The 13,559-nt window shown below is 50.7% G+C and overlaps 1 protein-coding gene across 1 annotated transcript in view; it reads left to right on the forward strand.

Annotated features, from left to right (window-relative positions):
* LOC137385102 (voltage-gated monoatomic cation channel TMEM109-like) overlaps positions 1–11,964 on the forward strand; it is a 37,997-nt gene extending 26,033 nt beyond the window's left edge. Inside the window, exon 3 of the mRNA XM_068059867.1 lies at positions 9,600–11,964. Within this exon, the coding sequence (XP_067915968.1) occupies positions 9,600–9,991 (392 nt within the window). The 3' untranslated portion in view covers positions 9,992–11,964. The remainder of the gene's footprint in view (positions 1–9,599) is intronic.
* Positions 11,965–13,559: the final 1,595 nt, after the last annotated feature.

Below are 13,559 nucleotides of genomic sequence, written 5' to 3' on the forward strand. Positions count from 1 at the left end.
CCTGCCTGACTCATCCCAGCTGCTGCAGTCCAACTTCTCGCCACCATGTGACAGTGTTGCTCCACCATCCGACAGCACCACAGGGAAGTGCAGGAGAGAACAGCCCCTGATTGTGTTGCCTCTGATGTCTGCCTATAGTGACAGTGGGCTGTCTACTGTAAGGGGACATTCCATCACTTGTATTGGCAAAGCAACATCTTTCGTTCATGTAGGCCATCCAACACAGTAAAAATGTTAAGCCCTTTGGGAGGTCTTGCTTCGTTGCTGTATGTTGTGCCTTTCGGCTTCAATCCAATCCTGCCTGTCCTGCTGGAAATGCAGGCCAGTCTTAAAGAATGACCGGGAGCAGCTCTCAGTCCAGAAGACAGGCATTACATGATTGCATTTAAAGAGTGCATTTAATTTAGTAAAACATCCCAAGGTGCGACAGAGCAGCAATTATCAAACACAATCTGACACTAAGCCACATTAGGAAATATTGTGACCGGTGACCAAAAGCTCGATCAAACAGACAGGTTTTAAGAAGCATCTGAAACGAGAGGGGAGAGAGAGAGAGTGAGACAGAGCCAGAGCTAGAGAGGTTTTGGGAGGGAATTCCAGAGCTGAGGGCCCAGGCAGCTGAAGGCACGGCCGTCAAAGGTGCAGCGAATAAAGTCGGGAGACGCGCGAGAGGCCTGAATTAGAGGAACGTAGAGATCTCCGAGGGCTGCAGCAGCTGGAGGAGGTTACAGAGATAGGGAGGGTTGTAGGGGCTGGAGGAGGTTACAGAGATAGGGAGGGTTGTAGGGGCTGGAGGAGGTTACAGAGATAGGGAGGGTTGTAGGGGCTGGAGGAGGTTACAGAGACAGGGAGGGTTGTAGGGGCTGGAGGAGGTTACAGAGATGGGGAGGGTTGTAGGGGCTGGAGGAGGTTACAGAGACAGGGAGGGTTGTAGGGGCTGGAGGAGGTTACAGAGATTGGGAGGTTTGCAGGGGCTGGAGGAGGTTACAGAGATAGTGAGGGTTGTAGGGGCTGGAGGAGGTTACAGAGATAGGGAGGGTTGCAGGGGCTGGAGGAGGTTACAGAGATCGGGAGGGTTGCAGGGGCTGGAGGAGGTTACAGAGATAGGGAGGGTTGCAGGGGCTGGAGGAGGTTACAGAGATAGGGAGGGTTGTAGGGGCTGTAAGAGGTTACAGAGATGGGAAGGGTTGTAGAGGCTGGAGTAGTTTACAGACATAGATATAGATCTGTGGATATAGTTTATTTTATTTAGCGATACAGCACTGAAACAGGCCCTTCGGCCCACCGGGTTTGTGCCGACCATCAACCACCCATTTATGCTAATCCTACACTAATCCCATATTCCTACCACATCCCCACCTGTCCCTCAATTCCCCTACCACATACCTATACTAGGGGCAATTTATAATGGCCAATTTAGCTATCAACCTGCAAGTCTTTGATGGTGGGAGGAAACCGGAGCACCCGGCGAAAACCCACGCAGACACAGGGAGAACTTGCAAACTCCACACAGGCAGTACCCAGAATTGAACCCGGGTCCCTGGAGCTGTGAGGCTGCGGTGCTAACCACTGCGCCGCCCAAGTTCTTCGGGCTAATGGGATCAAGGGATACGGGGAGAAAGCGGGAACAGGTTAGTGAGTTTGGGTGATCAGCCACGATCGTATTGAATGGCGGAGCAGGCTCAAAGGGCCGAATGGCCTACACCTCCTATTTTGCTATGTTTCTTTCTATGTCTCTATGGGGAGGGATGTAGTGGCTGGAGGAGTTTACAGAGATAGGGATGGCTGTAGGGGCTGGAGGAGGCTACAAAGGTAAGGAGAGGTTGTAGGGACTGAAGATGGTTACCGAAATAGGGAGGGTTTTAAGAGTTGACCGAAATAGGGAGGGTTTTAAGAGTTGACCGAAATAGGGAGGGTTTTAAGAGTTGACCGAAATAGGGAGGGTTTTAAGAGTTTACCGAGATAGGGAGAGTTGTAAGAGTTTACCCAGATAGGGAGGTGGTGCTGTAACAGAAGGATTTGAATATCAGGATGATAATTTTAATATGGAGGTGTTCCTTGACTGGGAGCCATTGCAGGTCAGTGAGCACAGCGGGTGATGGGTGAACAGGACTTGATGAAAGTTCAACTGCGAGGCAACAGAGTTTGGGATGAGCTGGAGTTTATGGAGGATGGGAAAAGGCGAGGTGGGTCAGGGGAAGTTTGCACTAAAAGAAAAGATATGGGGAATAGCTCAAAGGGAGAAATCGAGTAGTGTATTTGTAGGGGTCTGATTGGGAATGATCTATTCTGGTATATTTACCTGCGTCTATACTTTTATAATTGCTAGGTTTTTCTTAAGTCTAAAAAAAGGAAAGGTAAAATAATATTTGGGTTTTCAACAGACTAAACAGACCATCCTTTCCACAGCATTACCTCAGAAATCCTTCTCCACTTGCAGTCTGACTCAGTTTGCAGGTCCCAGGCTTCCCATCCCCAACTCACACCAAGTCCCATTCACCGATCACCCCTGTGTTCACTGACCTACACTCACACCCGGTTAAACAGCACCTCAATTTTAAAATTCTCATCTTCGCTTTCAAATCCCTCCGTGGACTCAACTCTTCCACTCTCCCTCACCTACTCCAGCCCCTATAACCTTCCCTATCTCTGTAACCTGCTCCAGCCCCTACTACCCTCCCTATCTCTGTAACCTCCTCCAGCCCCTACTACCCTCCCTATCTCTGTAACCTGCTCCAGCCCCTACAACCCTCCCTATCTTTGCAACATCCTCCAGCCTCTACAACTCTCCCTTATCTCTGTAACCTCTTCCAGCCCCTACAACCCTCCCTTATCTCTGTAACATCCTCCAGCCTCTACAACCCTCCCTATTTCTGTAACCTCCTCCAGCCTCAACAACCCTCCCTATATCTGGAACCTCCTCCAGCCCCTACAACCCTCACTATCTCTGTAACCTGCTCCAGCCCCTACAACCCTCACTATCTCTAACATCCTCCAGCCTCTACAACCCTCCCTATTTCTGTAACCTCCTCCAGCCCCTACAACCCTCCCTAACTCTGCAACATCCTCCAGCCTCTACAACCCTCCCTATCTCTGTAACCTCCTCCAGCCCTTACAACCCTCCCTATCTCTGTAACCTCCTCCAGCCTCTACAACCCTCCCTAACTCTGCAACATCCTCCAGCCTCTACAACCCTCCCTATCTCTGTAACCTCCTCCAGCCTCTACAACCCTCCCTAACTCTGCAACATCCTCCAGCCTCTACAACCCTCCCTATCTCTGTAACCTCCTCCAGCCTCTACAACCCTCCCTAACTCTGCAACATCCTCCAGCCTCTACAACCCTCCCTATCTCTGTAACCTCCTCCAGCCTCTACAACCCTCCCTAACTCTGCAACATCCTCCAGCCTCTACAACCCTCCCTATCTCTGTAACCTCCTCCAGCCTCTACAACCCTCCCTAACTCTGCAACATCCTCCAGCCTCTACAACCCTCCCTATCTCTGTAACCTCCTCCAGCCTCTACAACCCTCCCTATCTCTGTAACCTCCTCCAGCCCCTACTACCCTCCCTATCTCTGTAACCTCCTCCAGCCTCTACAACCCTCCCTATCTCTGTAACCTCCTCCAACCCCGACAACCCTCTGAGATCTCTGCGCTCCTCCAGTTCTGGCCTCTTGTGCAACCCTTATTTTATTCGCTGCACCATTGGCGGCCAAGCCTTCAGCTGCCTGGGTCCAAAGCTCCAGAATTCCTCCCTAAACCTCTCCGCCTCTTTCTCCTTTTAAGATGCTCTTTAAAATTAACCTCAGTACTTTTGGAGTGCCGCACTGTGGGAGGGCCAGTGTTGAGGGAGTGCCGCACTGTGGGAGGGCCAGTGTTGAGGGAGTGCCGCAATGTGGGAGGGCCAGTGTTGAGGGAGTGCCGCACTGTGGGAGGGCCAGTGTTGAGGGAGTGCCGCACTGTGGGAGGGCCAGTGTTGAGGGAGTGCCGCACTGTGGGAGGGCCAGTGTTGAGGGAGTGCCGCACTGTGGGAGGGCCAGTGTTGAGGGAGTGCCGCACTGTGGGAGGGCCAGTGTTGAGGGAGTGCCGCTCTATGGGAGGGCCAGTGTTGAGGGAGTGCCGCACTGTGGGAGGGCCAGTGTTGAGGGAGTGCCGCACTGTGGGAGGGCCAGTGTTGAGGGAGTGCCGCACTGTGGGAGGGCCAGTGTTGAGGGAGTGCCGCACTGTGGGAGGGCCAGTGTTGAGGGAGTGCCGCACTGTGGGAGGGCCAGTGTTGAGGGAATACCGCTCTATGGGAGGGCCAGCGTTGAGGGGACGCCGCACTGTGGGAGGGCCAGCGTTGAGGGGACGCCGCACTGTGGGAGGGCCAGCGTTGAGGGGACGCCGCACTGTGGGAGGGCCAGCGTTGAGGGGACGCCGCACTGTGGGAGGGCCAGCGTTGAGGGGACGCCGCACTGTGGGAGGGCCAGCGTTGAGGGGACGCCGCACTGTGGGAGGGCCAGCGTTGAGGGGGCGCCGCACTGTGGGAGGGCCAGCGTTGAGGGGACGCCGCACTGTGGGAGGGCCAGCGTTGAGGGGACGCCGCACTGTGGGAGGGCCAGCGTTGAGGGGACGCCGCACTGTGGGAGGGCCAGCGTTGAGGGGGCGCCGCACTGTGGGAGGGCCAGCGTTGAGGGGGCGCCGCACTGTGGGAGGGCCAGCGTTGAGGGGGCGCCGCACTGTGGGAGGGCCAGTGTTGTGGGAGCGCCACACCATTGGAGGTACTGTCTTTCCTGATGAGACATAAAACAGAGGCCTTCTCGTGTTGGCGTAAAGGACCCCATGGTCACTCCTGGAAGAAGAGTAGAGGGGTTATCCCTGGTGTGCAGGGCCCAGTATTTATCCCTTCGCCAGCATCTATCTGGTTACTGCTGTTCTTGGGAGCTTGATGTGTGCAAATTGGGCTGTCACGATTATTTAAATTAGAACAGTGACTACATCTCAGAAGTACCGTCACTGCTTGTACAGTATCTGTGGGATACCCTTGAGGTTTTGAGAAGTAAATATCAGTCTTTCTTTGGCTGTTAACCTCAGGCAACTCTGGATTTGTATCAAGCATTGCCAGGTCAGCTGTAGCCACAGGCTGGACACAAAATAAAGCTCACTCTACTCTGTCTAACACATACCAGCTCCATCCTCAGAAACATGTATCGTCTGCTGCGCTCGTGTGATGCTGCAAGGGTGCTGATCAACACAGACCATCCACAACTGATGTTCACCAACTCACTGCCAACACACACTCCGCACAAACAACACTTTCGAAGGCAACATTAATGAATTAAGGGTCCGAAGCAGCTTCATAGGAGAGTCAATCGGACAAAGTTAGACACCGAGTTCCAAAAGGAGATATTATCTCAGATGACCAAAGGCACAGGGGAAGTGGTAGATTTTAAGGGGCATCTTGGAGGGGGAGAGAGGGGCAGGGAGGCTTAGGGAACGCATTCCAGAGCTTTAGGACCAAGCAGCAGAAGGTATGTCTGCAAATGGTGGAGAGATAAAAATCAGGGATGCTCAAGAGGCCAGAATTACAGAAGTGCAGAGATTTCATAAGGTTGTAGGGGCTGGAGGAGGTTACAGAGATGGGGAGGGTTGTAGGGTCTGGAGGAGGTTACAGAGATGGGGAGGTTTGGAGGAGGTTACAGAGATAGGGAGGGTAGTAGGGACTGGAGGAGGTTACAGAGATAGGGAGGGTAGTAGGGACTGGAGGAGGTTACAGAGATAGGGAGGATTGCAGGGGCTGGAGGAGGTTACAGAGATAGGGAGGGTTGTAGGGGCTGGAAGAGGTTACAGAGATAGGGAGTGTAGTAGGGGCTGGAGGAGGTTACAGAGATAGGGAAGGTTATAGGGGCTGGAGTAGGTTACAGAGATAGGGAGTGTAGTAGGGGCTGGAGGAGGTTACAGAGATAGGGAGGGTTGTAGGGGCTGGAGGAGGTTACAGAGATAGGGAGGGTAGTAGGGGCTGGAGCAGGTTACAGAGATAGGGAAGGTTATAGGGGCTGGAGTAGGTGAGGGAGAGTGGAAGAGTTGAGTCCACGGAGGGATTTGAAAGCGAAGATGAGAATTTTAAAATTGAGGTGCTGTTTAACCGGGTGTGAGTGTAGGTCAGTGAACACAGGGGTGATCGGTGAATGGGACTTGGTGTGAGTTGGGGATGGGAAGCCTGGGACCTGCAAACTGAGTCAGACTGCAAGTGGAGAAGGATTTCTGAGGTAATGCTGTGGAAAGGATGGTCTGTTTAGTCTGTTGAAAACCCAAATATTATTTTACCTTTTCTTTTTTTAGACTTAAGAAAAACCTAGCAATTATAAAAGTATAGACGCAGGTAAATATACCAGAATAGATCATTCCCAATCAGACCCCTACAAATACACTACTCGATTTCTCCCTTTGAGCTATTCCCCATATCTTTTCTTTTATTGCAAACTTCCCCTGACCCACCTCGCCTTTTCCCATCCTCCATAAACTCCAGCTCATCTCAAACTCTGTTGCCTCGCAGTTGAACTTTCATCAAGTCCTGTTCACCCATCACCCGCTGTGCTCACTGACCTGCAATGGCTCCCAGTCAAGGAACACCTCCATATTAAAATTATCATCCTGATATTCAAATCCTTCTGTTACAGCACCACCTCACAGCCTTACAACTCCCTATCTGAGTGAACTCTTTAAAACCCTCCCTATCTGGGTAAACTCTTACAACTCTCCCTATCTGGGTAAACTCTTACAACTCTCCCTATCTGGGTAAACTCTTACAACTCTCCCCATCTGGGTAAACTCTTACAACTCTCCCTATCTGGGTAAACCCTTACAACTCTCCCTATCTGGGTAAACCCTTACAACTCTCCCTATCTGGGTAAACTCTTACAACTCTCCCTATCTGGGTAAACTCTTACAACTCTCCCTATCTGGGTAAACTCTTACAACTCTCCCCATCTGGGTAAACTCTTACAACTCTCCCTATCTGGGTAAACCCTTACAACTCTCCCTATCTGGGTAAACTCTTACAACTCTCCCTATCTGGGTAAACCCTTACAACTCTCCCTATCTGGGTAAACTCTTACAACTCTCCCTATCTGGGTAAACTCTTACAACTCTCCCTATCTGGGTAAACTCTGACAGCTCTCCCTATCTGGGTAAACTCTTACAACTCTCCCTATCTGGGTAAACTCTTACAACTCTCCCTATCTGGGTAAACTCTTACAACTCTCCCTATCTGGGTAAACTCTTACAACTCTACCTATCTGGGTAAACTCTTACAACTCTCCCTATCTGGGTAAACTCTGACAACTCTCCCTATCTGGGTAAACTCTTGACAACTCTCCCTATCTGGGTAAACTCTTGACAACTCTCCCGATCTGGGTAAACTCTGACAACTCTCCCTATCTGGGTAAACTCTTGACAACTCTCCCTATCTGGGTAAACTCTTGACAACTCTCCCTATCTGGGTAAACTCTTGACAACTCTCCCTATCTGGGTAAACTCTTGACAACTCTCCCTATCTGGGTAAACTCTTGACAACTCTCCCTATCTGGGTAAACTCTTGACAACTCTCCCTATCTGGGTAAACTCTTGACAACTCTCCCGATCTGGGTAAACTCTGACAACTCTCCCGATCTGGGTAAACTCTGACAACTCTCCCTATCTGGGTAAACTCTGACAACCCTCCCTATCTCTAACCATCTCCAGCTCCTACATCGCTCCTTATCTCTGTAACCTCCTCCAGCCCCTGCAACCCTCCCTATCTCTGTAACCTCCTCTAGCCCCTACACCCCTCCTTATCTCTGTAACCACCTCCAGCCCCCACACCCCTCCTTATTTCTGTAACCTCCTCCAGCCCCTACAACCCTCCCTATCTCTGTAACCACCTCCAGCCCCTACACACCTCCTTATCTCTGTAACCACCTCCAGCCCCTACACTCCTCCTTATCTCTCTAACCTCCTCCAGCCCCTACAACCCTCCCTATCTCTGTAACCACCTCCAGCCCCTACACACCTCCTTATCTCTATAACCTCCTCCAGCCCCTACAACCCTCCCTATCTCTGTAACCACCTCCAGCCCCTACACACCTCCTTATCTCTGTAACCACCTCCAGCCCCTACACACCTCCTTATCTCTATAACCTCCTCCAGCCCCTACAACCCTCCCTATCTCTGTAACCACCTCCAGCCCCGACACACCTCCTTATCTCTATAACCTCCTCCAGCCCCTACAACCCTCCCTATCTCTGTAACCACCTCCAGCCCCTACAACCCTCCCTATCTCTCTAACCTCCTCCAGCCCCTACACCCCTTCCTAAGCATTCTTTCCACCTCTGCCCTGTCCAGATCATTGCTAAGTTTAAAGACCTCTATCAGGTCTCTCCTCTCAGTCTTCCCCTTTCCAAGATAGAAGACCCCAACCTGCTCAACATTGTTTCAGCAATATTGCGATAATCTCTCAGTTGTGCTAAGATTTTAATAAATCTTGTTTGTACTTTCTCCAGTGATTCTGTGTCTTTTTTTTGTGTAGTAATGGGTTATGTATAGCAACGGACTCAGCTCTGAACCTTGCGGAACACTACTTTCTACGTTCCTTCAATCTGAATAACGACCCTGTATTCCTAAACTCTGCTGCCTAATGTTTGCCAGCTTACTATCCCTTTAGCTATTTGCTCCCTGCCTCCACATGCCCTAAAGTGGGTAATGACCAGTTCATTTGTTTTAATGATGTCAATTGAGGGATTAAATTTTGGCTTTCGGACCAGTGCTCCTCTTGGAAATACTGATCTCCAACCACACAATCCAAAGACACAAACCTTCTATCGTGTCTGGTGCTGGGACTGCTGCTATTCATAATCCATTGCTATAAAAGGACATAGAAGCTGTGGGGAAAGTGCAAATAAGATTGACAAGTTTGGTGGCAGAACTGAGAAATTAGACCTGTCAGGAAAAATTGAACAGTTTGGGGCTTTTTATCTTCTTTTGGTGAGAGAAGACTGAGAGGTGGCCTGATAGAGGTCTTTATAACTATGACTGGGTTGGACAGGATTGAAGTGGAGGGAATGTTTCCACTTGTGGATGAATCCAAAACTAGAGGTCGGAAAAACAAGATAGTTACGAATAAAGCCGACAGGAAAATCAGGAGAAATCTATTTACTCAGTGGTGAGAATGTGGAACTTGTTGCCAGAGGGAGTGGTAAAGGTGAATAGTGTAGGTGCTTTCAGAAGCGAACTAGATTAGTACGTGAGAGAAAAGTGGATAGAAAGAGATGCAGAGCGGCTGAGGTGAGGTAGATGGAATGGGCGGAGACTCGTGTGGGACGGTAACACTGGCACAGGCTAGATGGGCCAAATGGTCTGTTTCTGTGCCGTACGCTCGGTCATGTCGCTATCGGTGGGATCTTGCTGTGCTGCATTTTCCCACATTACAATAGAAGAGTGCTTCAGTGGCTGTGAAGCAATTTGGGGTTGCCCTGAAGTTATGATAGGCGCGGTGGAATGATGCAAGTTCATGTGTTTTGTTCCGATTGGAGTGTCAGAGCTGCTTTCTCTTTCTCCCCCCCCCCCCCCCCCCCCCCCCACCAGGTGGAGAGCTGGGGATGGACCGCGAGGCCCTGGGGACGGCCATGAGTTGGGCACTGACGGCCCTGCTGATCTACCTGATTCTCTCCACTGCCCTGCGCCTGCTGGCCACTCTGGCTGGCCGCCTCCTCTGGCTGGTCAAGCTGGGCCTCTTCTTCTTGGCCTGCGCCTACGTTCTGGCCACCTGCGAGGACGAGAAGAGGAGGAACGCCCTGCTGCTGGGCCTGGCAGCCCTCTACCTGCTCCTGGGCAGACTGGAGCTCCCACTCCTGGGCGGGTGGGGCAGAGCTGACCAGCACCAACACCGCCTGGAGAGCAAGATCAAGGCCCTGGAGCAGCAGCTGGCTGAGGTGGAGCACAAGATTAATCACAGGAAGCTGTACGACTACGACTAGGAAGAGGAAGAAAATGTGCGTGTCTCGGAAAAGGCCCCCCTGGTCGATCGAAGTCTGCTCCCCTCCCCCGCCCCCTTCCACGAGCACACTCTCATGGTGGCCTAAGCATCATGCCGCTCCCGGCAGTCTTCTGGGAGGGAAAACCCAGGGCCAACAAGGGACAAATAAACTCTGGGAAAATCCCTCTGCAACAGCTCTCAGGCCGTCATCCTGCAATCCAGGAGTTCACACGGATCGTGTATTATCTGAGACAACACTTAACTTTCTGTATGAACTGATCTACTATCTGTGATCCACAAAAACCATAGGTATGGATCTTCTATAAGATGCTATCTACAATCCACAAGGACGGTTATCTGTCGAAGCACAGACCGACACAGTGCTATCTACAACCTACACGGGCCAAAGAAACTGACCTATATGGTGCTTTCTGTGATCTGCACAGACTGAATGTTATCTATAAAGACACTAGCCTTCTATATGGTGCTACCGACAATCTATACAGAGCTATCTACAATCCACACGGGCCAAAGAAACTGACCTATATGGTGTTCTCTACGATCCGCACAGACCAAAGACACTTGCGTTCTATATGATGCGATTTTCGCCGCAATGGGAAACCAGTCCAGCTTCCTAAGACATACAGGGAGACAGCGCCAGTCGACAACCTATTCCAGAAGTCCACCACACTCCCTGGTGAAAAGAAGAACCATCTAACATTGCGGCCTACTCGCTGCTCGTGCCCAGTTTCGGCAAGTGGCGGAAGGCAAACAAACAGCTGTTGTGTTCTTCAATGCCCGGAGGCTGAGTGCACCACACCAAGGCAACAAGGGCCATTCGTCAGCAAGAGGCAAAGCAATTAGCCGACTCCTGGGTGCACTGGTCACAAGGGCCCGAGTCTTCTCTCTATTGCTCTCTCTCTCTCTCTCTCCCCACACAATCTTTCTCTACCCCTCTCCCTCTATCTATTTCTTCAACCCCCCCCCCACCCCCTCAGTCACTCTCTATCTCCACTCCATTCAGGGAATGTTACCATTCAGAATCTGCCTCCATTCTGTACTTTATTCCCGAAACCTACTATACATGCATCTCTGAACTGCCTTTGCCACCGATCTGCCCAGCTCCCACTATCTTACCTGCGTCTACCTGGCTTTTCCCCTCACATTTTGCCAGCCTTCCACATCTGTACCATTAGTTGATTTCAGTATGATTCCTATTTATTCAGCGTGTCCTCACGCATCATTCTGAGAATCCGGTCTCTGCAATCTTTTGCCTTGCATTTCTCCTTTCGTCGTCGTCGTCTTCATCCGTCTGTCTGTGGCGTCACTTTACCGAGCACAGTTGGCTCCAATCTTCACAAGGCTCTTGGGTGGCACTTTATTACAGATTCAGCCGTGCTGGATGCAGAACACGGTGCTTCAGACATACCAACAATAGTTCTGAAGATAGATTCTTGATGAGCAAGGTTATCGGGGGTAGGTGGAAATGTGGAGTAATCAGTTCAGCCATGAACTTACTGAATGGCGGAGCAGACTCGAAGGGCCGAGTTGCCTACTCCTCCTCCGAATTCGCATGTTCGACAGGGTGACTCCAGTCTCCTTCCTACCCATCCAGCAGATGCCAGCCAGACCAACATCAACAACACTCATCAACCATTGACTTTGCTTTAATGTGGTAACTCACAGGGATAGTGGGACAGATGGAGGAACACTTTCAGTATTGTCTCTTATGTTTATCGCTCTCCCACCCTCTGTTTGTCTTGTATTTTGTTCCTTTTTCCCTTATATCTGTTTTCTGTCTATACTCTCTCTTGAAGTGGCTGGCTGTCTCCCTCTGTCTCTGTCTGTGTCTCTCTCTCTCTCTCTCACTCACACTCACACCTTGAGCATTTGTCTCACTCCCTCTCTCTCTCACTCACTGTCTCTCGCTGTTTTTTCAACCTCTCTTACACAGCTGTGTGTCTCACTCTCTCCCTCTCTCACACTCGCTGTCTCTCTCGCTCGCACAGAGGGGGCGTATCTCTCTCTCACCCTCTCACACCCAGTTTGTGTATCTCGCCCTCTCCCTGCCTGGGGTGGAACTGCCTATTTAGCAGAGTTATTACTAAGTTTAAACTCAAAACTGACCAATGAATTTGTGTTGTTAAATAAATGTTTATGGAAAACATCCAGAAAATTGAACAGTTTGTTTTTTTCATTATTTACTTGTGAGAAACTGCAGGAGCAGTTTGAGCATAAGGGAAACAGAAGGAACTTTTTTTTTTTCCGATTTGTAAATGTTGCTTTCATTAGACGGAGGGATTTTAACATCCAATTAAACATACTCTCCCTGTATCAGCGCATCTGAACATATTCCCTCTGTTGGAGCATCTTAACACTTTGCATGGGACGTTCTTAACGTCCTCTGATACAGGGGGAGTGTTAACGTTCTCCTTGTATTACAGCGCCTTAATGCTCTCCCCGTTTGGGAGCGCCTTAACGCTGTCCCCGTTTGGGAGCGCCTTAACGCTGTCCCCGTTTGGGAGCGCCTTAACGCTGTCCCCGTTTGGGAGCGCCTTAACGCTGTCCCCGTTTGGGAGCGCCTTAACGCTCTCCCCGTTTGGGAGCGCCTTAACGCTCTCCCCGTATGAGAGATAAGGAACATAGGAAATAGGCGCAGGAGTAGGCCATTCAGCCCGTCGAGCCTGCTGCACCATTCAAGCACATCATGGCTGATCATCTACCTCAACGCCGTTTTATCCCCACTATCCCCCTTTTTTTTCATTCATTTGGGGGATGTGGGCATCGCTGGCTTGGCTAGCATTTATTGCCCATCCCTAATTGCCCTAGAGAAGGTGGTGGTGAGCCGCTGCAGTCCTTGGCCTGTAGGTGCGCCGACAGTGCTGTTAGGAGTTCCAGGATTTTGAACCAGCGACAGTGAAGGAACGGCGGATATAGAGGGAAGGTCATTGATGAAGCAGCTGAAGATGGTTGGGCCGAGGATACTACCCTGAGAAATTCCTGCAGTGATGTCCTGGGACTGAAATGATTGAACTCCAACAATCACAACCGTCTTCCTTTGTACTAGATATGACTCCAACTAACGGAGAGTTTTCCCCCAGATTCCCATTGACTCCAGCTTTGCTGGGCTCCTTGATGCTGTACTCTGTCAAATGCTGCCTTGATGTCAAGGACAGTCACCGCTGGAGTTCAGCTCTTTTGTCCATGTTTGGACCAAGGCTGCAATGAGGTTGGGAACTAAGTGGCCCTGGTGGAACCCAAACTGAGTGTCAGTGAACAGGTTATTGCTGAGCAAGTGCCACTAAATAGCATTGTCGGCGACTCCTTCCATCATTTTGCTGATGATCGGGAGTAGACTGATGGGGCATATCCCTTGATGTCATTAGTATCCAGAAATCTGTCAATTTCTGTCTTGAACATGCTCAATGATTGAACTTCCACAGCCCTCTGGGGCAGAGAATTCCAAAGATTCGCCACCCTCTGAGTAAAGAAATTCCTCCTCATCTCAGTCTTAACTGGCCTACTCATTATTCTGAGACTGTGTCCCCTGGTTCTAGACTCACCAGCCA

This window comes from Heterodontus francisci, chromosome 28, assembly GCF_036365525.1.
Source record: "Heterodontus francisci isolate sHetFra1 chromosome 28, sHetFra1.hap1, whole genome shotgun sequence".
In the NCBI taxonomy this organism is placed as follows: domain Eukaryota; kingdom Metazoa; phylum Chordata; class Chondrichthyes; order Heterodontiformes; family Heterodontidae; genus Heterodontus; species Heterodontus francisci.